General features: G+C 37.8%; 1 protein-coding gene across 1 annotated transcript in view; it reads right to left on the bottom strand.

Moving 5' to 3' along the window:
• Positions 1–26,975, bottom strand: part of FANCC (FA complementation group C) — a gene marked incomplete at both ends in the record, with an annotated part of 187,923 nt that overhangs the window by 72,974 nt on the left and 87,974 nt on the right. Inside the window, 2 exons of the mRNA XM_079706296.1 lie at positions 6,314–6,378; positions 7,294–7,407. Of these exons, the coding sequence (XP_079562422.1) occupies positions 6,314–6,378; positions 7,294–7,407 (179 nt within the window). The remainder of the gene's footprint in view (positions 1–6,313; positions 6,379–7,293; positions 7,408–26,975) is intronic.

The raw sequence follows: 26,975 nt of genomic DNA, 5'->3' as shown, positions 1-26,975 counted from the left end.
TCTGTCCCTCTTTTCCTTACTTGCTGCCTTCCTTTGTTTTGTTGAAAAAAAATTTTTGTTTTGGTGGAGATATGCTTTGACTCTCTTCTCATTTTCCTTTGTGCAACTTCTATAGGTATTTTCTTTGTTGTTGCCATGGGGATTACATTAAATATCTTATGGTTAAAGCAATCTATTTTATTTAAAAAATTTTTTAAACTTTTTCTTAAATTGAGATGTAGCTGATGTACAATATTATATAAATTACAGCTGTACACAATTTTTAAAGGTTATTCTCCATTTATAGTTATTAGAAAACACTGGCTATATTCCCTGTGTTGTACAATATATCCTTGTAGCTTATTTATTTTATACATAATAGTTTGTACCTCTCAATCCCCTACCCCTATCTTGACTCTCCACCTTCCCTCTCCTCACTGGTAACCACTAGTTTGTTCTCTATATCTGGGGAGTCTGTTTCCTTTTTGTTATAGTCACTAGCTTGTCTGATATTTTAGATTCCATGTATAAGTGATACCATACAGTATTTGTCTTTCTCTGTCTGACTTATTTCACTTGGCATAATGCCCTCCAGGTCCATTCATGTTGTTGCAAATGGCAAAATTTTGTTCTTTTTTTTGTGGCTGAGTAGTATTCCATTGTACACATATATACCATCTATTTTAAACTGATAACTTCAGTTGCAGTAAAAAACCTTACTCCTTTATACCTCCTCCCTCTGCTTTATGTTTTTGATGTCGTAAGTTTCACCTTTTTAATATTTTGTATCCATTAACATAGTTTTACAATTATCGTAATTTTTTGATTTTATATTTTAAGTTTTATAACAGAAATAAAAGTAATTTATGCACCACCGTTACATATTACATGGTTTTGTATTTGTTTACATATTTACTTTTACCAGAGAATTTTGTATCTTGGGATGCTCCTGTGTTGCTGTCTAGAGTCTTTGTTTCAACTTGAAAAACTCCCTTTAACAATTCTTAGAGCAAGTCTAGTGGTGATGAACTCCCTCAGCTTTTGTTCATCTGGAAAGGTCTTAATTTCTCCTTCCTGCCACAGACAGTTGGCAAAATATAATCACCTTGGTTGGCAGGTTTTTACTTTTAGCACTTTGAATATATCATCCCACTCCCTTCTGGCCTTAAGGTTTCTGCTGAGTAATCCACTAATAATCTTATGGGAGCTTCCTTGAATGTGATGAGTTTTTTCTTGCTGTTGTCAACATTCTCTTTGACTTTTTTTCCCCCTCCAACCTCTTGTCTTTGACTTTTGACAGTTTGATTATAACATGTCTCAGTATGGGCCTTTTCGGTTCATCCTAGTTAAAGTTCTTTAAGCTTCTTTAATTTGGATGCCCAATTCCTTCCTCAGATTTGATAAGCTCTTTGCCCTTTTCTTTCTCTCTTCTCCTTCTAGGACTCCCACAATGCATATAATTGGTCCACTTGATGGTGTCCCATTAGTTCTTAGGCTTAATTTACTTTTCTTTAGTCTTTTTTCTTTACATTCCCCTAATTTAATAATTTCAAATAACATGTCTTCAAGTTAACTGCTTGATCAAGTTTACTGCTGAACTCTTCCAGTGAATTTTTCATTTCAATCATTGTATTCTTCAGCTCCAGAATATCCGTCTGGTTGTTTCTCAATAATTTCTATCTCTTTGTTGATAGTCCCATTTTGTTCATTCATGATTTTTCTGATTTTGTTTAGTTGTTTATCTGTATTCTACTGCAGTGCATTGAGCTTCTTTAGAATGATTATTTTGAGTTCTTTGTCAGGTAATTCATAGACCTCTATTTCTTTAGGGTAGGTTTGTAGAGATTCTTTTTATTCCTTTGATTGAGCCACGTTTTCCTGTTTCTTTGTGTGCCTTATTATTTTTTTCTGTTTTGTGAATTTGAAGAAACAGTCACCTCTCCCAGTCTTTACAGACTGGCTTTGTACAGGAGAAGACTTTCACAATCAACCTGGCTAGAGAACCTGGGGGTCCTTCAAACATTTTCTGGGGATGCATCTTCTCTGGGCCTAGGCACATAATTTCCCAGTTAGAGCTTTGCCAGTTTCTTTTTCAGGAGTTTATAATCTCTTCCTCCCTCTAGTGTTTATCTGTGGTACCACAGGTTCTCTGATGCTTCAACAAGCCACTAAGCTCTTTTGTTCTCTCCAGCCCCCCAGGCATCCAAAGTATGCTGGTTCTGTTACTGCCTCAAGTCAGGGGAGACGGAAACTAATCTCTAGGGTATCCCCTTTAAAAGTTGTAACATGGTATGCACATTCCACTCTTCTCCCCATCCCCACCCCAAAAGAGAAGTTGTGAGTTGGGTACTTTGTCCTAATCATGCTGACCTGAGCCAACCTGTCTGTGGCACTGCCAGTTCTCTGTTGCTACAAAGAGCAGCTGAGCTCTCTTTAACTCTCCATGGTCTCCAGCAATTGAAAGTATGCCGATTCCCTGTCAGTGGTCAGAGTCAGGAAGGACAGATAGCAGTCCCTCAGGTAGCCCCCCAAAAGTTAAAACACTGGACATATTCCAGTCTTTCCCTCCCAAGGGAGATACTTCAAGCTGGACTTTTCCTCCCAATCCTCCCAAGCCAGGCCAGCTTAGGGGAGGGGCTACTGTGGTTGATATGAAATGGCTTTCTTACCCATTTTGATATGGCTATGCTTGACTCTGAGTTTGCCAGGGGTATTGTGACTTTGTAATTGATTTCTGAAGTCTCATAAAGTCTCTTTGGGTCATACACTATTTTTAAGTTAGTGTCTCTGTGGAAGAACAGGACTAGGGCTTCCTATTCTATCTTGCTGGCATCACTCCTAAAGAATTTTTTAAATGTTTATTATTTATTGCTTTCCTCTTTTGGTAATGACCTGCTTATATAGCTTGGCCATTTCCATACTGGAGTGTTTGTGTCTTTATGAGTGATTTCCAGGAGGCATGTCTATAGTCTGCATACTAGTCCTTTGTCTGTTTTACAAGTTGCAAATATCTTCTACGTCTGGCTGCTCTTTTCTATTTGTTAACAGCTTTCTGTTTCTATTTATTCTTAGCTGAATTTTAAGAAATCAACTTTACCTATATTGGGAGTTTGGTGTGGGGTGTATGTACACACTGCATCTTATTGATTTTTGAAGTCCCCTTCAGTAATTTTTAATTCTATTATTTAAAAGATCCATTATTCAACATTCACCTCAAGGCTAAATCAAAGTTTTTACCTGACATGTAAATGATGGTAAGTGCTTTCCATGCACCCTACAGGCTCTTCTTATTACTTTTTAAGGTATACTTTATATACCACAAAATGCACCTATTTGAAATGTACAATTCAAAGATTTTTAACAAATTAATGACTTGGACAACCATCATCATCATCATCATCATCATCATCATCCACTTTCAGGACATTTCCATCACCTCAAGATCTTTTGTGTTCATCGGCAGGAAATCCCTGTATCTACCTCTAGTCCCAGGTAACAACTAATCTACTTTCTGTCTCTATAGTATTATTTGTCTATTCTGGACATTTTATAAGCATGGAATCATACAATATGTGGTCTTTCATGACTGGCTTCTTTCACTAAGCATTATGTTTTTGAAGTTCACACATATTATAGCATGAATCAGGAGACTTCCTTTTTTTACTGAGGGATAGCATTCTATTGTATGCACATACTATATTTTGTTTATCCATTCAATACTATATTTTGTTTATCCATTCATGAGTTGATGGATATTTGGGTTGCTTCCATTTTTTGTCTACTATGAATAATGCCACTTTGAACATTCATACACAAGCATTTGTGTGCTTATTAGCCATTTGTGTACATATTGTTGGTGACATGTATTCCAATCTTTTGCCTATTTCATAACAGGGTTATTTGTCTTCTTATTACTGGGATCTTTGTATATTCTGGGTATAAGCCCTTTATCAGATGTATGATTTGAAAATACTTTCTCACAGTCTATGACCTGTCTTTTCATTTTTTAAACAGTGGTAAAAGATAATTTTTTATTTGTTTGTGCATTCACTTGCAGATGGTCCTTTGGATCATTTCTGGGTTTTTTTTTTGCGGTACACGGGCCTCTCACTGTTGTGGCCTCTCCCGCTGCGGAGCACAGGCTCTGGAGGTGCAGGCTCAGCGGCCATGGCTCACGGGCCCAGCCGCTCCGTGGCATGTGGGATCTTCCCGGACCGGGGCACGAACCCGTGTCCCCTGCATCAGCAGGTGGACTCTCAAACACTGCGCCACCAGGAAAGCCCTGTTTCTGGTTTTGAACTATTACAAATAAAGCAGCTATGAATATATAGAAATATTTGTGAATACTTACATTTTCATTTGTCATGACAATACTCAAGAGTGGAATTGGTGGGCTCAGTGGTAAGTGTATGTTTAACTTTATAATAAACTGCCATACTGTTTACCAAAGTAGTCACCCCACTTCACATTCTTAAAAACAGTGTGTGAGAAATCCAGTAGTTCCATATCCTTTCCAACACGTGCTAATGTGAGTGTTTTAAATTTTAGTCATTTGAGGGAGTGTATAGTGGTATCACGTTTGTTTTTTTTCTTAACTTTTTTTTATTGTGGTAAAACACACATAATAGTTATCAGTTTAACCAATTATAAGTGGTTAACCATTCCATGGTATTAAATATATTCACCTTCTGTCACCACAGTCTATACCCAAAGTTTTAATCATCCCCAACATTAACTATGTACCTATGAAACAATAATTCCATTCCCTCAAGCCCCTGATAACCTCTATTCTGTTTCCTACCTCTATGACTTTGCTTATTCTAGGTACCTTATATAAGTGGAATCATAGAATATTTGTCCTTCGGTGGCTTCGGTGGTCCATCCACGTTCTTGCATATGTAAAAGATTTTTTCCTTTTTATGGATGAATAGTATTCTTTTATATTTATATACCACATTTTGTTTATCTGTTCACCTGTTGATGGGCACTTGGTTGTTTCCACCTTTTGGCTATTGTGAACAATGCTGCTATGAATATTGGTTTACAGGTATCTGTTCAAATCCCTGCTTTCAATTTTTTGGAATATATACCAAAGAGTGGAATTGCTAGGACTTATGGAAATTCTACGCTTAACTTTTTGAGGAACTGCCAAACTGTTTTCCACAAGGGCTGCACCACTTTACACTCTCATCAGCTATGTATAAGGGTTCTACTTTCTCCACATCCTTGCCAACATTTGTCATTTTCCATTTTGTTTGTTCGTTTTTTAAATTATAGCTATCCTACTAGGTATGTTGTGGTATCCCACTGTGATTTTAATTTGCATTTCCATAATTGGTAATTTTAAGCATTTTTTTAATGTGCTTATTGGATAGTTGTACATCTTTGGAGGAGCGTCTAGTTAAGTCTCTTACCCATTTTTGAACTGAGTTTTTTCTTGTTGAGGTTTAGGAGTTCTTTTTATAGTCTGGATATTAGTCCCTTATCAGATATATCATTCCCAAATGTTTTCACTCACTTAGTAGATGTTGTCTTAATATTAATGAAATCCAATTTATCTACTTTTGCTTTGTTTCTTGTGCTTTTGGTGTCATATTCCAAAAATCCCTGCCAAATCTAATGTCATGAAGATTTTCTCCAGTGTTTTCATCTAAGAGTTTTATAGTTTGAGGGGTTAAATGCAAAGGATTCCTAAAGGCTGAGGGCAAAGACCATTTCTGATAGAGCTTTAATTGCCAATAGCTTTACAAAAAAAAAAAGTCACAAATTTCTTTGGCCCCCAGATTCTCTTAATGAGTTGTTAAAAATGAAATGCTCACCAATAAAAACAACTTTGAATTCCTTCATATAGTGAAGAAACAGTTTGTAATATGATTAATTGCCTTTAAATTTGTCTGAATCTGTTTGATTTGTTTAGTCTAGATTTTGGAATATTATGTTTCTTAAAATAGGTTATTTGTGTACATCAAATATCTATTGCCTTGTAAATATTCTGATCGTGTACGTGTGTGTCTGAACGATACACACTCACACTGAGCTGCACACTTCTTACTTTTGTGTTCCATACTGCATATGTGGGGCTTTTTACTCAATGGGTGCCCAAGAGTCATTGCATGACCTACTTACTGACCTGAGAGTTGAGAGAATAGTAATTAAAAAAAGAAAATTTGTAAAACTTACCAATTTGCCATGTATCCCCTGAAAATAATCTCTCCACATAGAATACAACCATAACTATGAACATGCATTTCCTAAGTATTATAAAATTTTTCTCTCATAACCAAACTGATACGTTTTGAAACTTGAGAATAGGGATGTTTAGTTTAACACCTACCGCCTTTGAGTGTTAAATCCATTAAGATGATTCTCTCTGAGTTCAGACACTAATGATAAAACCATCTGTAAAACAAAATCAGTTGCAGGTTAACTCACGCTGCAAACAGGATTACATCAGTTCTATTTTTCTTGATGTGAGTGATATTTCCGTTGAGATTCCCTACTCTCTTCCCCCACCAATCCTTTCCTTGTCTTACTTTGTCAAAGCAGTGCCAAGTCACATTTACTAATAACTTGGATTTTATGTTTAATGTCTGTTACTCCATATTCTGATGTAAGCAAATGAATAATAGACAAGTCATTAATTTCCCCCAAATTAAAACCAAACCTGTTAAAAATAAAACCATGTTAGAGTTAGCTTACTTTTTTTCTTTCTTAACTTAGTTCTTTATTTTTTTAAAATGTTATTCATGTATAAACCTTCCAAAATACAGGAATAGTTAATAAACATTAAAAATCTCATAACATTTTTTAGAAGAGATATGTTAAGACCATAAGTTAAAATTTCTTAAATTTGGCTAAAATTTAAGGTAGACGAAATCACAGCTTTAATACTAAGATGTAAATATATAATACTATTTACAAGATTGTTATTATTGAATATTTTGCTTTAACATAAAATTCCTATCAGGTTATTTTTAAATATGAAATTTGTCTAACAGTAAAAGGCTGTGTTTATATTGGTTAAGGAAATCTTTTCTCCCAAAAACCTTTGAGAGAATAAATGAGATGTATGTGTTAAGGGACAGAGAGGTTGGTTGATTTAGAATAACCTCTCCTGGTTTCCTTCTTCTTTCTCATAATCTCCCATCTCACATTTTTTCCTTACATGGCCATAAGTCCGCCCAAGGTAAGAAGAGATAAACATAGAAAAGTTAAACAGCTCTCCTGGAGGAGTGAAATATTTCCATTTACCTTTTTTGCAGATGGTACATTAAGCAATGAAAATTTCAATACTAATGAATTAAAAATACTCACATTTTTAAGTAAACCAGAATAGTAATCTGTGCGTGCATACCCAAGAACTTGAGTAAAAAGATCAACTTCTTTTATATCAAATCTGAATGTGGAAAGTATATGAGATAACAACCCCTAAAAAACATAAACAGAAAGAGAAAAAGGTCTTAAAAATGAATGTAAGTCCCCATTATATATAATGCTTAGAATCTGGGTCATTTGCAAATGGGACGGTCTCTATGAAATGAATAATCTTAATTTGTCCAAATAACTCAGGTCACTTTGATTCAGGTATAAAGAAGAAATAAGTTAGTGATAAAATTATTACATTAAGTAAATTTAAACAAATACTAACAGTGAAAAAAATGTATAACTAATGAACAGTGCTTAAACCATATTAAAAATGTGATCTTTACTGTTTTCAAACTCAGTAGAATATTTTTATCAGAGTAGAGATGATAATTTAGTACATAACAAGGAACACACCACAAATCACAAAGGAAAGATTATGCAATAAATGGTGCTAGGAAAACTATTTGAAAAAAATTAGATTCTCAAATTATTTATCAAAATATACTTGAATTTACTGTAAATTAAAGAGATCAATGTAAAACTGAAATAAAATAATAAACAAGAAGAAAATACAAGTACTTTTCACATGTCTGAATGGGGAAGAACTTTGTAAACTGAAAATCAAGGGAGCAAATCACTGATCGTCCTAAATTAAAAAACAAAAAAACTCTTGTGTTTTCCAGTGAATAATATAAGCACAAAACTATGAAGAATATTAACAACAAATAATACAGACATATGTAATCATATTAGTGTGCAAAATACCATATGACAAATACTAAGAGCATAAAAAAGGAGTATGAACAGATAATTCCTAAAACCAAACACAAATGCCCAAGAAACACATGGCTAAATGTTCAGTCTCATAATCAAAAAGGCAAATTTAAATATCAACATAACATTTTCCACTAAATGAATTAAAGAGTTTTAAAGACATGAATACCTAATGCTAATCTGCGTTCTCTGAAACAGGTACTCTGTGTGAGCTATTGGAAAAATACAAATGGGATCCACACATCACTACTATTGTGAACTGCACGAAGGCACCTATAGAGTGTAAGCAAGTATAACACAAACCATACCCACCCCCAAGCTTGGACTGCCAGGGCTATGTCTGCCTAGATGTTTGTAACATGGAGACACCTTATAGGTTGGTAGAGGCCTACTTTATAGACAACAACTTGAGAATGTATATTAAAGGTTTTAAAAGTATTCAGAGCTTTTAACGTATATTTAAGGAAATAAATCCAAATATCATGATGGGGATTATGCTCAAAGATGTTCACTACAGTGTTATTTCTCATAGTAAAAAATGTCTAACAGCAGGGAATGATTAATTTATAATACCCTCAATACCATGGCTCACTGTAAGCCATTAAAATGCTTATAAAGAATTTATGACAGCATTTTAAATGGTTATACTGTTAAATGAAGAAAGGAAGATGCAAAATTGTATATAGAGAAATGATCTTATCAATATAAAAACAATCCAGACATGGGAATGAAAAAATAATGGAAGAAAATATCAGCAAATGTTAACAGTCTCTGGGATGGTGCTAGTACGGGTTTATATCTTTTTTCTTCTTTCTACTTCAGTACACTTTCCAGTTTCGTATATTTGTTTGTACTACTTTTTAATCAGGAAAAATATCTTTACTTTTTGAAAAGTGTTATTTGGAAATATTTTATGTTTTAACAACAGCTTTATTGAGATATAATTCATATACCATAAAATTCACCCCTTTAAGTGTATAAAACTCAGTGGTTTTTAGTATACTCATTAGCCAGCCAACAGTCATTTTAATTCATTTTAATTCTTTTTTTAAAGTCTTGTACTGCATTTTGTGAGTACACATTACAAGATAAAATGAATTTGTATAAATGTGTGTGAGTTCATACACAAATACTTAGGGCAGTCAAATCTAGGGAAGAGGCTATGCATCACTTCAGTCACAGGTAGGCCCCACGAGGCTGGGGCAACAAACACACCAGTTAACACAAAAGGGCACATATCACTAATCCATCATGTCACTCTTTTCAGATCTATCATAAACTATTTCACATATTCAAAAGATATAAAATGACAAATTTTGCCCGCCATGTAACTTAATAAAGCATTAGAAACACCAAGGAAGACTTCTGTGCCATCTCTCCTTTTCCCCACCACAATTCTACAGCAGTCCTTCTCCCTGGGGAAAAATCTACCCCAATCTGGTGTGCACCCTTTCAGGTAGATCATGGTACTTTCTCCCTATGAGCTCAGACTTGCCTCAGTATCCTCAAAACAGAACTCCAGGCAACACTACTAAGTAATAGAGATTGAAACCTGCTGTCCTTACATGAGATCCCATCTACTGTTTTCAAATTAGAAGAGTTTATAGCAAGCTAACAAAGTAACTTTGAAATATTACTACTCAGTAGAAGATATTCATGATTTAAACAACAACAAAAAAAGGCCCAGCCACATGCATAATGTGATTCACAGAAAATGAAACAACTGGAGAGGGAGAAAAACAGGAAATTTACAGAGTTAAAGTGAACTTTTTAATAAGGTATAAGATCATGAAAAGGCTCCTTCTAGAGTGAAGAAAAGTCTGGATGGAAGCTACCTGCATGTATTGGCCTTTTTTTCCTTTCAGTTCAAAGCTGTCCTTTATAAATACAGAAAGCAAACAGGAGCTGACAATAGCCCCAGGAGAGTTCATCTCCCAGTTATTTTCAAACACTAAGTGCAATCTGGGTGAGATCAAGCAGTTGTGGTTAGGCTGGCAGAGCCAGGAGAAGTAAATTACAGCCAATGTACCATCCTTTGAGAGGCGGTGTTTACTGGTAGATTCTGCTTAGTTCACCACAGCAAGGAGCACACACGGTGCTCTCAGCAAGTGGGACTTGACTCCCTGTGTGGGGTGCAATGTAGGTGTTCTGGTGAAGGAAAGTCCAGGCTTGGCCAACCATATGCCACATCCATGTGGAGGCGCCCACAGCAGACCAGGCAGGGGGAGGGAGGAAGCCCAGTTTCCTTATTTGGAAACGAGGCAGCCAATGGTTCAGAGTCAGGAGCAGTCTGGGTTTTTCACAGAGGAGGTCAGTCTGATGTTAGATGGAGGGAGGGCAGCACTGGCAGTGCTTAACTTTCTGTTACCAAATTTTTGGCATTCTATTTAACAAACATTTAAAGCACTTATATGCTGGGAGCTGTTCTATCAATATCAACTCATTTAATCCCCACAGCCTATGGGGTAAGTGCTACTACTAAATGTGTTATAGATGAGGAAACTGAGACACAATGAAAGTAAGTAACATGCCCAAGGCTGGTTACCTACTCTGCGGCCAAACCTTGTAGGGAATCTCCCTGTATGCATTCTCTATGAAGCAGCTAGAATAGTTTAACAATGCAAATCTGATTGGTATTCAGCTTAAGACTCCCAATAACTCTTACAGTGAAGCCCAAACTTCTCTCCAAAGGATGAACCTGGCCCCACTGGTTTTGCAGCCCTTGCCTAGGGCTGACTTTCCCGCACTAGCTTGTTTGGGGCCCTGAAGGCTCTTTGGTCCCCCAAGATTTTAGTATGCTCTAGTCCATTTACCTGGTTAAGTGTTGCTTCTTGAGGGAATTCTAACAATTATAACAACCAAAGTTTTTTGAGTGCTTACCATGTGTGAAGCACTGGGCTACATTCTCTAAGTATGGCATATCACTTAAAGTCCCATAAATTCAGTTTTTAATACAATTAAATTAAGCAAAGTTTTAATTAAGCCACCTAGAAACCGGTGGCTGCCATCATAATTCACTTGACTGACTTTTAAAAATTAAAGCATGAAGTACTACAGACCCAGTTGAGATAGAAAGTAACACAGTGTATGCACAATAGAAGAAAACCGGTTTCAAGCCAGTAACAGTTAAGGGTCAGCTAAGACTGTAGGTCTTAAGCCTTTCCCTTGTAATCCAGTGCTGCCCGGAAGCACTCACAGGCTGGGTGCTGGACCAAGGCATGGAGGTTATCTCCCCAAAACTGCATGAGTTACTCCGGCAGCTAAGCCAATGAAAGTTAAAAAAAAAAAATCTAGGACATTCAATAGATTCAGAGGGTGCAATCAGGGACTGTAAATAATTCCTGAGTAATGTTTAAAATAGCCATAAACATTTCCCTCAACAGTATTCACAACACCTGCATTATACAAGCTGACTATAATGCTTAAGGTCTTGGAATGACGAAAATAACTTAACTGGCAGACCTGTCTTGGCTTAAATTCCCAAAATGATATGGTTAGAAACTGATTTTTTAAAAAATCAAATGCTATAAAGATTAGTTCCCCACCCTACCTCTTGCTGTTTAAAAAATAAAAAGAAAAACAACCCTATACCTTAATACTCAGTGTTGGCAAGGATGTGGTAAGGGGCACTCCATTGCTGTTGGATGCACAAATTTTTTTAAATAAATAGATTTATTTTTTATTTACTTATTTACTTATTTATTTTTGGCTGCGTTGGGTCTTCATTGCTGCATGTGGGTTTTCTCTAGCTGCGGTGAGTGGGGGCTACTCTTCTGTTGTGGCGGGCTGGCTTCTCATTGAGGTGGCTTCTCTTGTTGCAGTGCACGGGCTCTAGGTGCACGGGCTTCAGTAGTTGTGGCACACGGGCTTAGTTGCTCCACGGCATGTGAGATCTTCCCAGACCAGGGCTCGAACCCGTGTCCCCTTCATTGGTAGGTGGATTCTTTAACCACTGTGCCACCAGGGAAGTTCTGGGAGCACAAATTTGTAAAGCCTTCCTGGGAACTCATTTGATGATATGTAACCTAAGCATTAAAATTCATATCCTTTTATTCAGTAATTTGATTTCCAAAAATATATCCTAAGGAAAGATTTAGGTTCATGACAGTATTACTTATAAGAGTGAAAAACTAGAAGCAACCAAAGCACCCAACAACATTGGATTGGTTGAATCCATCTTGGTTTATCCAACAGCATGAATCACGTTGTAAAAAAGATATTTAATGACATAGGAAAAGACAATGTAACATTAATTTGAAAATCAAGGTGTAAAAACTGTATATTCAATGTGATATTAATTTTATATGCGAAAAATACTAGGAAGAAACATGACAAACAGTTAACATATATTATTTCTGGGAGTGATTTAAAATTTCTCCTTTATACTACCTGTATTTCCAAAGTTTCTACAATTACCACATCTTACTTTTTATCATAAAAAAATGTTTTGTAAAATGCAATTACGTGCTTTAACTTATGTGTTTTTTCTCATAATTCCCTAATACAAATTGCTATGAAGGGACACAACAGTTTTATCCCTGGATGAAATAAGCATAAGTCCTAGAAACAACATATTGAGGTCTGGCTATGGTTGCATAACTTCAAAACAGACACCTTAAACTTTAGACCTACAAATCTCTCTTTTAAAGTAAACTTAAAAATTGATAAGCACTTCTCATCGCTAAGAATAATATTTCTTACTGCCACCTAGTGGCAAACATTCTAAAGAAAAAACCATTAAAGATTCTGTAGGCACTGGCCCTTGGACAAAAATTAATTCCTACAGTCACACGATCATTGACTCATTTTAAAATGCTGACAAAGCAATCTTGGAAACCTTCTACTGCAACCCCCTCATTTTACTGATGAGGAAGTAAGCTTCTAAACACATAAATCATTATCTACAAAAAGATGTGCACGTATATGAATAGGCTCCGATTTGAAAGGCATAAAGAAAACGTGCAAATGCAACACACGGACTAGTGATCTAAAATCCTTCAAGCGTGGAAAGTGCAAGAACCAACACAGCTGTGCATAAAACATTTTAAGCCCAATTTTGATTCATGTATGAGTTTGAACTCTGCTAATGTTTGAAAAGCCACTTAAAACTGCTTATACCATGAAAGTGAACTTTTGAGAAGAAAAGTTTTAAATAAATCAGGGGAAAATCCATTTCCCTTGTTTTCAGGTGTTCTTTCTTGTCCTAGTCTCATTGTATCTGCTCCGTCTTGTAACAGGCAGCACATTCACAGGCGGGTTAGTAAAGCTGGAGCTATGAGGTTGCGGTTTGGCGCAGGGTATGGGTGTGGAAGAAGGGCTGTGGTTTATGCTCAGGCAAAGGGTTAGGAGAGCCAAATTGTGGTCAATACTCTTGAACTGAGACAGAGCACATATTTTATACTTCTCCAAACAATTTCTTCATCTGATCATTAAAGTCCTTTAGAATTTCCACCACTTTGGTCTCTACTACATCTATCTCTTAACACATAATATAAATAAAAACTTTTGTAAACAAGGATCCCTTATTCATTCATTAACAAACATATATTAAGTATGATCTGCATTCAAGCCACTCTACTGGGGCTATTGTGATAAGAAGCCCCCTACAATCCGATGAAGGGAGATAGAGATGGAAATATCCGTAATACAAGACAGAATGCACTAAGTGCTATAATGAAGGGGTAAGACAATCACTGTGGAAACAGAGGAAGTAATGACTAATTCTAACTGTAGGGTTTCAGAGTGCTCCCAGAGATGATGACTTCTGAGCTGATTCTGACAGCTAGGGAAGGAGAGAAAGAGAGAGGAGAAGGAGGTATAGGAAAGAGAGGGTATGTAATGTTGGCTGCGCTAGACGGAGAAAAATGACTAGAGGGATCAGAGAAGGGCGGTGGAAAAGCGGCCATCGTGTGTGGGCAAAGACATGGGAAGTGTTCCTGTAACCCCTACTACTCCAATCCTTCACTGGATTCCTAAGCATAGCCTCCCCTACAGGGCCTCAGCCTACCTGGTCAAACTTACTTCTCCCGAGGAGGGACCTTCAAGATTGTGGAGGAGTAAGACGTGGAGATCACCTTCCTCCCCACAAATACATCAATAGTACATCTATATGTGGAACAACTACTGAGCACCTACTGAACGCTGGCAGAAAACCTCAGACTTCCCAAAAGGCAAGAAAATCCCCCACATACCTGGGTAGGGCAAAAAGGAAAACAGAGACAAAAGAATAGGGATGGGACCTGCACCTCGGGGAGGGAGCTGTGAAGGAGGAAAATTTTCCACACGCTAGGAAGCCCCTTCACTGGCAGAGATGGGGAGTGGGTTGGGGGGAAGCTTTGGGGCCACGGAGGAGAGCGCAGCAACAGGGGTTTAGAGGGCAAAGCGGAGAGATACCTGCACAGAGGATCGGTGCTGACCAGCACTCACCAGCCCAAGAGGCTTGTCTGCTCATCCGCCGGGACGGGTGGGGACTGGGAGCTGAGGCTCCGGCTTCAGAGGTCGGATCCCAGGGAGAGGACTGGGGTTGGCTGTGTGAACACAGCCTGAAGGGGGCTAGTGCGCCATGGCTAGCCGGGAGGGAGTCCGGGAAAAGGTCTGCATCTGCCTAAGAGTCAGGAGACCGTTGTTTCAGGGTGCGCGAGGAGAAGGGATTCAGAGCACTGCCAAACGAGGTCCAGAGATGGGCACGAGCCGCGGCTATCAGCGCGGACCCCAGAGACGGGCATGAGACACTAAGGCTGCTGCTGCAGCCACCAAGGAGCCTGTGTGCAAGCACAGGTCACTATCTACACCTCCCCTCCCGGGAGCCTGTGCAGCCCGCCACAGACAGGGTCCTGTGATCCAGGGACAACTTCCCCAGGAGAACACATGGCACGCCTCAGGTTGGTGCAACGTCATGCTGGCCTCTGCCGCTGCAGGCTCACCCCGCATGCCGAACCCCTCCCTCCCCCAAGCCTGAGTGAGCCAGAGCCCCCGAATCAGCTGCTACTTTAAGCCCGTCCTGCCTGGGCTTGAACGGACGCTCTCAGGCGACCTACATGCAGAGGCGGGGCCAAATCCAAAGCTGAACCCTGGGAGCTGTGAGAACAAAGAAGAGAAAGGGAAGTCTCTCCCAGCAGCCTCAGGAGCAGCAGATTAAATCTCCACAATCAACATGATGTACCCTGCATCTGTGAAATACCTGAAAAGACAATGAACCATCCCAAAATTAAGGTGGTTGACTTTGGGAGCAACTGTAGACTTGGGGTTGGCTTTCTGCATCTAATTTTGTTTCTGGTGTTATGTTTATTTTAGTTTAGTATTTAGAGCTTATTATCATTGGTAGATTGGTTTATTGATTTGGTTGCTCTCTTCCTTTTTTTTTTTAATATACATATATATTTCCTTTTTTCTCTTTTTGTGAGTGTGTATCTGTATGCTTCTTTTTGTGATTTTGTCTGTATAGCTTTGCTTTTACCATTTGTCCTAGGGTTGTGTCTGTCGGTTTGTTTTTTTTTTTAAGTATACAGTGTGCTCTTCTTATTTACTTATTTTTGGCTGCACCGGGTCTTTGTTGCTGCATGCGGGCCTTCTCCAGTTGCAGTGAGCGGGGGCTGCTCTTCGTTGCGGTGCGCAGGCTTCTTGTTGCTCTGTGCGGGCTTCTTGTTGCAGTGCACGGGCTTCTCACTGTGGTAGCTTCTCTGGTTGCGGAGTACGGGCTCCAGGGTCAGGGGCTTCAGTAGCTGAGGCAGGCGGGCTCAGTAGTTTGGCTCAGGGGCTCTAGAGCGCAGGCTCAGTAGTTGTGGTGCACGGGCCTAGCTACTCCACGGCATGTGTGATCTTCACGGACCAGGGCTTGGACCTGTGTACCCTGGATTGGCAGGCGGATTGTTAACCACTGCGCCACCAGGGAAGCCCAGCACTCTTTTATATGTTTGCAAATTTCTTTCCTATATGGCTTGAAAGAAGACAGCTGGATTCTTGTATTTACTTCTGCATTTAATTTGTTGCAATATGTTTTTTTGGGTTGAACTATATGGAGAGTCTAGCCCCACACAGATATGTAGTTTTAAAAGGCAGGAGTATTATAATAGCTTCTTCACACAATTACACATATTCTCCTTTGATACTACACCAAAATTTATCAAGCACTGCTAACCCTTTTTCCCGCAAGCCTATCTAGGAATGCAGGTAGAGCTGCCTGCCATAAGTCTAGAGGGTGATGGGTGGTCTCTACCATGAGAAGGGCTGCAATTATCCACAATTTACTGGCCAAGCCTTACCCTGAAAGCTGAAAGTCCTCAAAGAAATTTTTATCTTTTGTCCTAGGGTTCTGCCTGTCCCATTTTTTGTGTTTTTTTTTTTGTTTTTGTATAGTTTTTAGTGCTTGTTATCATTGGTGGATTTGTTTCTTGGTTTGGTTGTTCTTTCTTTTCTCTTTATTACTTTCTTATTTTTTTATGTTTAATAATTTTTTTAATTTTTAATTTTAATAACTTTATTTTATTGTTTCCTTTCTTTCTTTCATTTTTTTTCTCCCTTTACTTCTGAGCCGAGTGGCTGACAGGGAATTGGTGCTCCGGCCGTCTGTCAGGCCTGAGCCTCTGAAGTGGGAGAACCAAGTTCAGGCCACTGGCCTACCAGAGACTTCCTGGCCCCATGTAATATCACACAGAGATCTCACAGAGATCTCCATCTCAACACTAAGACCCAGCTCCACTCAACAACGAGCAAGCCGCAGTGCTGGACACCCTATGCCAAACAACTAGCAAGACAGGAACACAACCCCACCCATTAGAAGAGAGGCTGCCTAAAATCATACTAAGTTCACAGACAACCCAAAACACACCACTGGATGCGGTCCTGCCCACCAGAAGACAAGATCCAGCCTCATCCACCGGAACACAGGCAACAGTCCCCTCCACCAGGAAACATACACAACCCTCTGAAGCAAGCTTAGCCACTGGCAGCAGACACCAAAAACAATGCGAACTACCGAACAGCAGCCTGCGAAAAGGAGACCCCAAACACAGTTTAAGTTAAGCAAAATGAGAAGACAGAGAAACACACAGCAGATGAAGCAGCAAGGTAAAAACCCACCAGACCAAACAAATGAAGAATAAACAGGCAGTCTACCTGAAAAAGAATTCAGAGTACTGATAGTAAAGATTATCCAAAATCCTGGAAATAGAATGGAGAAAATACAAGAAACATATAACAAGGACCCAGAAGAACTCAAGAGCAAACAAACAATGATGAACAACACAATAAATGAAATAAAAAATTCTCTAAAAGTAATCAACAGCAGAATAACTGAGGCAGAAGAACGGATAAGTGACCTGGAAGATAAAATAGTGGAAATAACTACTGCAGAGCAGAATAAAGAAAGAAGAATGAAAAGAATTGAGGACAGTCTCAGAGACCTCCAGGACACTAAACGCACCAACCTTCGATTTGCAGGGGTCCCAGAAGAAGAAGAGAAAAAGAAACAGGCTGAGAAAATATTTGAAGAGATTATAGTTGAAAACTTCCCTAATATGGGAAAGGAAATAGTCAATCAAGTCCAGGAACCACAGAGAGCCCCATACAGGATAAATCCAAGGAGAAACACACCAAGACATGTATTAATCAAACTATCAGAAATTAAATACAAAGAAAAAATATTAAAAGCAGCAAATGAAAAGCAACAAATAACATACAACAGAATTCCCAAAAGGTTAACAGCTGATCTTTCAGCAAAAACTCTGCAAGCCAGAAGGGAGTGGCAGGACATATTTAAAGCGATGAAAGCGAAAAACCTACAACCAAGATTACTCTACCCAGCAAGGATCTCCTTCAGATTTGACAGAGAAATTAAAACCTTTCCAGACAAGCAAAAGCTAAGAGAATTCAGCACCACCAAACCAGCTTTGCAACAAATGCTAAAGGAACTTCTCTAGGCAGGAAACACAAGAGAAGGAAAAGACCTACAATAAAAAATGCAAAACAATTAAGAAAATGGTAAGAGGAATATACATATCAATAACTACCTTAAATGTAAATGGATTAAATGCTCCAACCAAAAGACATAGACTGCCTGAATGGATATAAAAACAAGACCCGTATATATCCTGTCTACAAGAGACCCACCTCAGACCTACAGACACACACAGACTGAAAGTGAGGGGATGGAAAAAGATATTCCATGCAAATGGAAATCAAAAGAAAGCTGGTGCAGCAACTCTCATATCAGACAAAATAGACTTTAAAATAAAGGCTATTACAAGAGACAAAGAAAGACACTACATAATGATCAAGGGATCAACCCAAGAAGATATACAACAATTGTAAATATTTATGTACCCAACATAGAAGCACCTCAATACATAAGGCAAATGCTAATAACAGCCATAAAAGGGGAAATCGACAGTAACACAATAATAGTAGGGGACTTAAACAACCCATTTTCACCAATGGACAAATAATCCAAAATGAAAATAAATAAGAAAACACAAGTTTTAAATGATACATTAAAAAAGATGGACTTAATTGATATTTATAGGACATTCCATCCAAAAACAAGAGAATACACTTTCTTCTCAAGTGCTCATGGAACATTCTCCAGGATAGATCATAGACTGAGTCACAAATCAAGCCTTGGTAAATTTAAGAAAAATGAAATCATATCAAGTATCTTTTCCAACCACAACGCTATGAGACTAGATATCAATTACAGGAAAAAATCTGTAAAACATATAAACCCATGGAGGCTAAACAATACACTACTAAATAACCAAGAGATCACTGAAGAAATCAAAGAGGACAACAAAAAATACCTAGAAACAAATGACAATGAAAACACGATGACTCAAAACCTATGGGATGCAGCAAAAGCAGTTCTAAGAGGGAAGTTTATAACAATACAATCCTACCTCATGAAACAAGAAACATTTCAAATAGATAACCTAACCCTACAACTAAAGCAATTAGGGAAAGAACAAAAAAACCCCAAAGTTAGCAGAAGGAAAGAAATCATAAAGATCAGATCAGAAATAAATGAAAAAGAAACAAAGGAAACAACAGCAAAGATCAATAAAACTAAAAGCTGTTTCTTTGAGAAGATAAACAAAATTGATAAACCATTAGCCAGACTCATCAAGAAAAAAAGGGAGAAGACTGAAATCAATAGAATTAGAAATGAAAAAGGAGAAGTAACAACTGACACTGAAGAAATACAAAGGATCATGAGAGATTACTACAAGCAACTATATGCCAATAAAATGGACAACCTGGAAAAAATGGACAAATTCTTAGAAAAGCACAACCTTCCAAGACTGAACCAGGAAGAAATAGAGAATATAAACAGACCAATCACAAGAACTGAAATTGAAACTGTGATTAAAAATCTTCCAACAAACAGAAGTCCAGGACCAGATGGCTTCACAGGCAAATTCTATCAAACATTTAGAGAAGAGCTAACACCTATCTTTCTCAAACTCTTCCAAAATATAGCAGAGGGAGGAACACTCCTGAACTCATTGTACGAGGCACCATCACCCTGATACCAAAACCAGACAAAGATGTCACAAAGAAAGAAAACTACAGGCCAATATCACTGATGAACATAGATGCAAAAATTCTCAACAAAATACTAGCAAACAGAATCCAAGAGCACATTAAAGGGATCATACACCATGATCAAGTGGGGTTTATCTGAGGAATGCAAGGGTTCTTCAATATACGCAAATCAATCAATGTGATACACCATATTAACAAACTGAAGGAGAAAAACCATATGATCATCTCAATAGATGCAGAAAAACCTTTTGACAAAATTCAACACCCATTTATGATAAAAACCATCCAGAAAGTAGGCATAGAGGGAACTTTCCTCAACATAATAAAGACCATATGTGACAAACGCACTGCCAGCATCATTCTGAATGGGAAAAACTGAAACCATTTCCACTAAGATCAGGAACAAGACAAGGTTGCCCACTCTCACCACTATTATCCAACATAGTTTTGGAAGTTTTAGCCACAGAAATCAGAGAAGAAAAAGAAATAAAAGGAATCCAAATAGGAAAAGGAGAAATAAATCTGTCACTGTTTGCAGATGACATGATACTATACATAGAGAATCCTAAAGATGATACCAGAAACCTACTAGAGCTAATCAATGAATTTGGTAAAGTAGCAGGATACAAAATTAATGCACAGAAATCTCTTGCATTCCTATACTCTAATGATGAAAATCTGAAAGAGAAATTAAGGAAACACTCCCATTTACCATGGCAACAAAAAGAATAAAATACCTAGGAATAAACCTACCTAAGGAGACAAAGGACCTGTATGCAGAAAACTATAAGACACTGATGAAAGAAATTAAAGATGATACAAACAGATGGAGAGATATACCATGTTTCTGGATTGGAAGATTCAACATTGTGAAAATGACTCTACTACCCAAAGCAATCTACAGATTCAATGCAATCCCTATCAAACTACCACTGGCATTTTTCACAGAACTAGAACAAAAAATTTCACATTTTGGATGGAAACACAAAAGACCCTGAATAGCCAAAGCAATCTTGAGAAAGAAAAAAAGAGTTGGAGGAATCAGGCTCCCTGACTTCAGACTATACTGCAAAGCTACAGTAATCAAGACAGTATGGTACAGTCACAAAAACAGAAATATAGATCAATGGAACAAGACAGAAAGCCCAGAGATAAACCCTCGCACATACGGTCACCTTATCTTTGATAAAGGAGGCAAGAATATACAATGGAGAAAAGACAGTCTCTTCAGTAAGTGGTGCTGGGAAAACTGGGCAGCTACATGTAAAAGAATGAAATTAGAACACTCCCTAACATCATACACAAAAATAAATTGGATTAAAGACCTAAATGTAAGGCCAGACACTATCAAACTCTTAGAGGAAAATATAGGCAGAACACTCCATGACATAAATCATAGCAAGATCCTCTTTGACCCGCCTCCTAGAGAAATCGAAATAAAAACAAAAATAAACAAATGGGACCTAATGAAACTTCAAAGCTTTTGCACAGCAAAGGAAATGTATAAACAAGACGAAAAGACAACCCTCAGGATGGGAGGAAATATTTGCAAACGAAGCAACTGACAAAGGATTAATCTCCAAAATATATAAACAGCTCATGCAGCTCAATATCAAAAAAATAAACAACCCAAGCCAAAAATGGGCAGAAGACCTAAATAGACATTTCCCCAAAGAAGATATACAGATGGCCAACAAACACATGAAAGGATGCTCAACACCACTAATCATTAGAGAAATGCAAATCAAAACTACAATGAGATATCACCTCACACTGGTCAGAATGGCCATCATCAAAAAATTTACAAACAATAAATGCTGGAGAGGGTGTGGAGAAAAGGGAACCCTCTTGCACTGTTGGTGGGAATGCAAATTGATACAGCCACTATGGAGAACAGTATGGAGGTTCCTTAAAAACCTAAAAATAGAACTACCATATGACCCCGCAATCCCACTACTGGGCATATACCCAGAGAACACCATAATTCAAAGAGTCATGTACCACAATGTTCACTGCAGCACTATTTGCAATAGCCAGGACATGGAAGGAACTTAAGTGTCCATTGACAGATGAATGGATAAAGAAGATGTGGCACTGGGCTTCCCTGGTGGCGCAGTGGTTGAGAGTCCGCCTGCCGATGCAGGGGACACGGGTTCGTGCCCCGGTCGGGGAGGATCCCACATGCCGCGGAGCAGCTGGGCCCGTGAGCCATGGCCGCTGAGCCCGCTCGTCCGGAGCCTGTGCTCCGCAACGGGAGAGGCCACAGCAGTGAGAGGCCCGCATACCGCAAAAAAAAAAAGAAGATGTGGCACATATATGCAATGGAATATTACTCAGCCCTAAAAAGAAATGAAATTGAGTTATTTGCAGTGAGGTGGATGGGCCTAGAGACTGTCATACAGAGTGAAGTAAGTCAGAAAGAGAAAACCAAATACCGTATGCTAACACACAGTTATGGAATCTAAAAAAAAAAAAAAGGTTCTGATGAACCTAGGGGCAGGACAGGAATAAAGACGCATATGCAGAGAATGGACTTGAGGACACAGAGAGGGGGAAGGGTAAGCTGGGGCGAAGTGAGAGAGTGGCATGGACATATATACACTACCAAATATAAAATAGATAGCTAGTGGGAAGCAGCTGCATAGCACAGGGAGATCACCTCGGTGCTCTGTGTCCCCCTAGAGGGGTGGCATAGCAAGGGTGGGAGGGAGACACAAGAGGGAGGGGATATGGGGATATATGTATACATATAGCTGATTCACTTTGTTATACAGCAGAAACTAACACACCATTGTAATGCAATTATACTCCAATAAAGATGTTAAAAAAAAAACTTATTTCTCCCAATCTTTCTCTTTGATCCCCGTGATTTGGTAACATCAGACTCCCTGCTGGTCTCCAGACTCACCCAGCTCTTTCCCACTGCCATACCATTTCTCTCTCCTGAGAAACCCAACAACCCTCACTCATCTCTAGCTGCCAAAGGTATACCAATCTTTCAAAATCCATCCTTTTCCAAGATTCCTGTTCCAATTCCCAACAGTATGAGATAGAATTCTCCTGAAATCTCCACGGTATCCTATTTGTATTTCCCTCACAATGCCTTCCAAGTTCTGCCTTGTAGTTATATTTCCCCCTTCTACTCATTAGCACACAGGCTCTCCAAGGAAAAGACTGTCTTACTAATATTTATATTCTTAAGATCAACTGTTAACTTGCCCTTGGCATTTCACACACTAGGCGTTCAATAAACCTTAGCTGAATCAAACTCATTAGAATGAATCGCTCATTTACACTCACTGAACAATAAAATTACTGCAGGATTCCTTTGTGACCTCATTACAGTACAAAATGATAAATCTTTTCACAATTTCCTAAGTTTCAGTCCATGAAATACCCACATAATACTGGAAAAAACCATTACACTGCTATGTACTTTTACTTCAAGGAGTTTTACTTAATTTCATAACACTGACTGGAACCTGGCACATTGATGTGGATGTAATTTCATTGAATAAAACACTGCTTTGGTGCAACTCTGCCTGTGGCAACCTATGAGTATGCCACAGTATTAGAGCACCCAGAAGGGACAGGAGAATCAGTAAGTAGCAAGGACCATCTTTGCTGAAAGGGGCACTGGAAAACTACAAAATTATCTCAGATATGCTTAAATAAAAATTATACATTTGAAAAACATATTTTCCCCAGCAAACCCAAGTAAGAAAACAAAACTTTTGTTAGTTCAATCCAATTTATTCAATTATTCTTGGCCCAAAAATTTAATCCTCGAGGTAGAGCACAACATGTTTAATCTTCTCTTTTCTCAAGCTTTCGCAGAAGTATCTGGTGTATTCAGACCTTGGCCAGCAGAGATGCTGCCATTTTGAATATCTGGCAGGTTCTTTTACCATATGAAATACCTGTGCCCAAACACTGAATTAGTCACTTCCTTTTTTATGTTCCCATGACATTTTATGTAAAAATCTAATAAAACATTTATATTCTTATCCTGAAATTATTTGTTTACTTAAGCAATATTAAAATTCCCAAATTAATAAATCACTGCTAAGTGATTTAGATTTTTCTAAATTAGACACCATAGTGAAAATTGTCTAATTTTCTTAATAACACAATCTTAAATTATCATTTCTCCCTGCCAACGAAGGCAAACTAGAAACTAGACCAACATGTAAGCATCAACTAAATATATTACTTCACTGAAAAAAAGGTTGCCCTCTATAAAGTACTAAAATGGCAAGAAATGCTCTGTGCACAGCACTACATAACAAAACAAGAAAGAAGACAAGTGTTATAAAACTTAAAAAAACACATAGTAAAGACCTGCATAAATGGAGAGATAAATCAATACTATGGTCATATCAAGAAAAATTCAATGTCATAAAGATGTCAATTCTCTGTCATATAGACTCAATGCAATAACATCAACAACCCTAAATATGTTTTTTAGTGGAACTTCAGAAGCTTTTCTAAAATTTCCATAGAAAAGCAAGTGGCCAAGCACAGCACATGCTAAGGGGAAGAAGAAAATTATAGAAGTAAACATATAGGGTGACTCCATTTCTATGAAGTTCAAAAACAGGCACACTAAACAAGATGCAGATCAGGGGTACATATACAATGGGCAGAACTACATATTCCTCAAATTACTTCTGGGTGCAGGTTCTAAGAGACAAGGAATATGTCAAATGAAATATTTCACACCATCACAACAGCTATTCTGTGCCTGTTAGTCTGAAGCACCCGTAATTCTGAGACTTCTCAGGAGGGAATATCATTATTATGAGGTAGTTTTACTTCTAAGTCTTCTAAAATCTGAAATCCTTAATATCTGAAATTATAAGGAAGACTTCACTATATAAGATATAATGCATACCCATTGCTGATAAAACTAAAAAAAATAAGATAAAAATTGCATGAAAACTTATTTAGAATTCTGTTAGTTAAAATTTTTTTAAGCTTCCATGTATTTGTTATTTCTATAAATTAAGAATTAAAATATAGTTCAACATGTAACTGGTACACCCAATACTAGAATAATCTGTAATTAAAATCGAGAAGAAATGAATCCTAAATTAAGGTATAGGTTTATTTCTAATGTATTCTTTCTAAAAATCAGACATGTCTAAATTAATTTAAAATCATTTTGAGGGGAAAAACACCTCATTATTTTCATTACAAATATTTGTGATAATGTATTCTTTAGCAAAGTAATAATGGACGGTTAAATTTTTTAAGGAATGAAGACAGGCTAAGCTTAGGATTTGTACATTATTTCCTTCAAACACAAAATGGCAGTCTGAATAAATTAACCTAAACAATGCCAAAGAAAACAAACAATGCCCAATTCCCAACCTGGAACCCAACAATTTGTTTCCTACAGTTGACGGTCTTGCTTATTAGTCTTACTAGGGCATTCATAGGTTCAAACTAATAGATCTACAATTACAAGAGTTCCTTTTATTTCAATACAATAATTCCCTGTTAAATGACTTCCAATTTCACAGAGTCTATATCTACTTAAGCACAAGTGGACAAAGTTGAATTCGGTGGACAACTTACTACTGAAGAAAAACTAACCATATAAAACATGTGTTGAGAAACACTTTTCCCTATTACATGGTTGGGAAGCAAAATTCAATTAGTAGTTAGTCAATGATTATTTTGCCTCCTTCATAAACCACACTCTGAGATGTATAAAATTTCAAATGTGATTTCAAATCAGGGAGAAGCCAGAGTATAACAGTTTTTTTTTCCCTTAGAAAGCCTGAAAGCCTACCATTTAAAACAAATGGATTTATTACCCAGCACTCTTTTAAGTAAAGGTTAGTGCTGAGAAACTATGTATTGATCAAGCCCCTTCATGGGGCTGCTGAAATACCTTGAGATGAGTAGGTTTTCTCAATGTTGGCATTATTGACATTTTGGGGCCTGATAATTCTTTGCTACAGGGGTGGTGGTGCTGGTGAGGGGGGTGCATTTCTGGCCTCTATCCACTAGATACCAATAATAGCCCCCTTCCAAGTTGTGATAACCGAAATTGTCTCGAGACCTTGCCAAATCCCCTCAAGAGCAAAATAGTCCTGGCTAAGAAACTCGGGTTTAAATATATACGATCAGCCCTCCATATCCATGGGCTCTGCCTCTGCAGATTCAACCAACTGTGGGTTGAAAATATTTGGGAATAAGAGTTTCCAGAAAGTTCCAAAAAGCAAAACTTGAATTTTGGTGTACCGGCAACTAATTACATAGCATTTACAGTGTATTTACATCGCATTTACATTGTATTAGGTATTATAAGTAATCTAGAGATGATTTTAAAAACACAGGAGGATGTGTGTATGTTATTAGCAAATATTATGCCACTTCATATAAGGGACTTGAGCATCAGAGGGTTCTGGTATCCTAAGGGAGGGGTGGGGATGGTGTAAGTGGTGTTGGGGGTACTGAAACCAACCCCCTAGTATAGGGACGGACAACTGTCTGCTTTTTAAAATCAGTTTGGATTATACTTTTTGAATATTCATTTGTCTCTGGTATAATGATGAGTGCTGGCAATATAAAGGAGACCTTGTGACTGATATGGAAGTAACTCCAGGAGTTAGTATTTTATGAAGAAAAGTTAAGTTGCAGAATAATACATCCAGTATAACTCCATTAATGTGAAAAGAAACATAAAACAAATTAATATATTTTCATATATAAATGCAGAGAAGACTAGAAGGATCTACAGTCAATTGATATATCAGAGTTACTTCTGTGGAGGGATATAAGGTTGGGGGAAGGCTGCTATGCTTGGATTTATTAGATTTTCTTTTGAGACTATTAATGACTTATTTGTATAATTTAAGAAATAAAGAAAAAGAAAGAAAAAAGGTCATGGGACTTTCAAATTAAACAGACTTTGAGTCCTAGTTACATGACCTTGGGGTAATTTTTTTTAACAGTGTTAGGTCTCCTCAGTTCCTTCTTCTATAAACTGTAGATTATGAAATTGATTTTATAGGTTTGTTATAAAATTAAATGAGACATATACACGGGAAGTAGCTAGCATGGTGTGTCAGCTCACAGCACATCCTTTATCATCAGTGGCTGCTATATCGTAAGTCTCAGTTTGGGTAAAATTGAAGCCTATTCCTGGGTTCTGGGTACCTTCAATCTTCTCTCTCTTCACTATCACGGTCAAGGTCTGTGTCCTGCTCTCTGACTCATCATAAACGCCTGGTCTCGCATATACTTACCTAACAGTCAGGGGAGCATCTCTAGGTTTGCCACAATCAAATAAGAAATGTATGAGGAGACCC

The sequence above is a fragment of the Hyperoodon ampullatus genome (genome assembly GCF_949752795.1).
Source record: "Hyperoodon ampullatus genome assembly, chromosome: 6".
NCBI classification, from domain to species: Eukaryota; Metazoa; Chordata; class Mammalia; order Artiodactyla; family Ziphiidae; genus Hyperoodon; species Hyperoodon ampullatus.
Note: the sequence above shows the minus strand (reverse complement) of the source record. Positions and strands in the feature narration are given on the sequence as shown.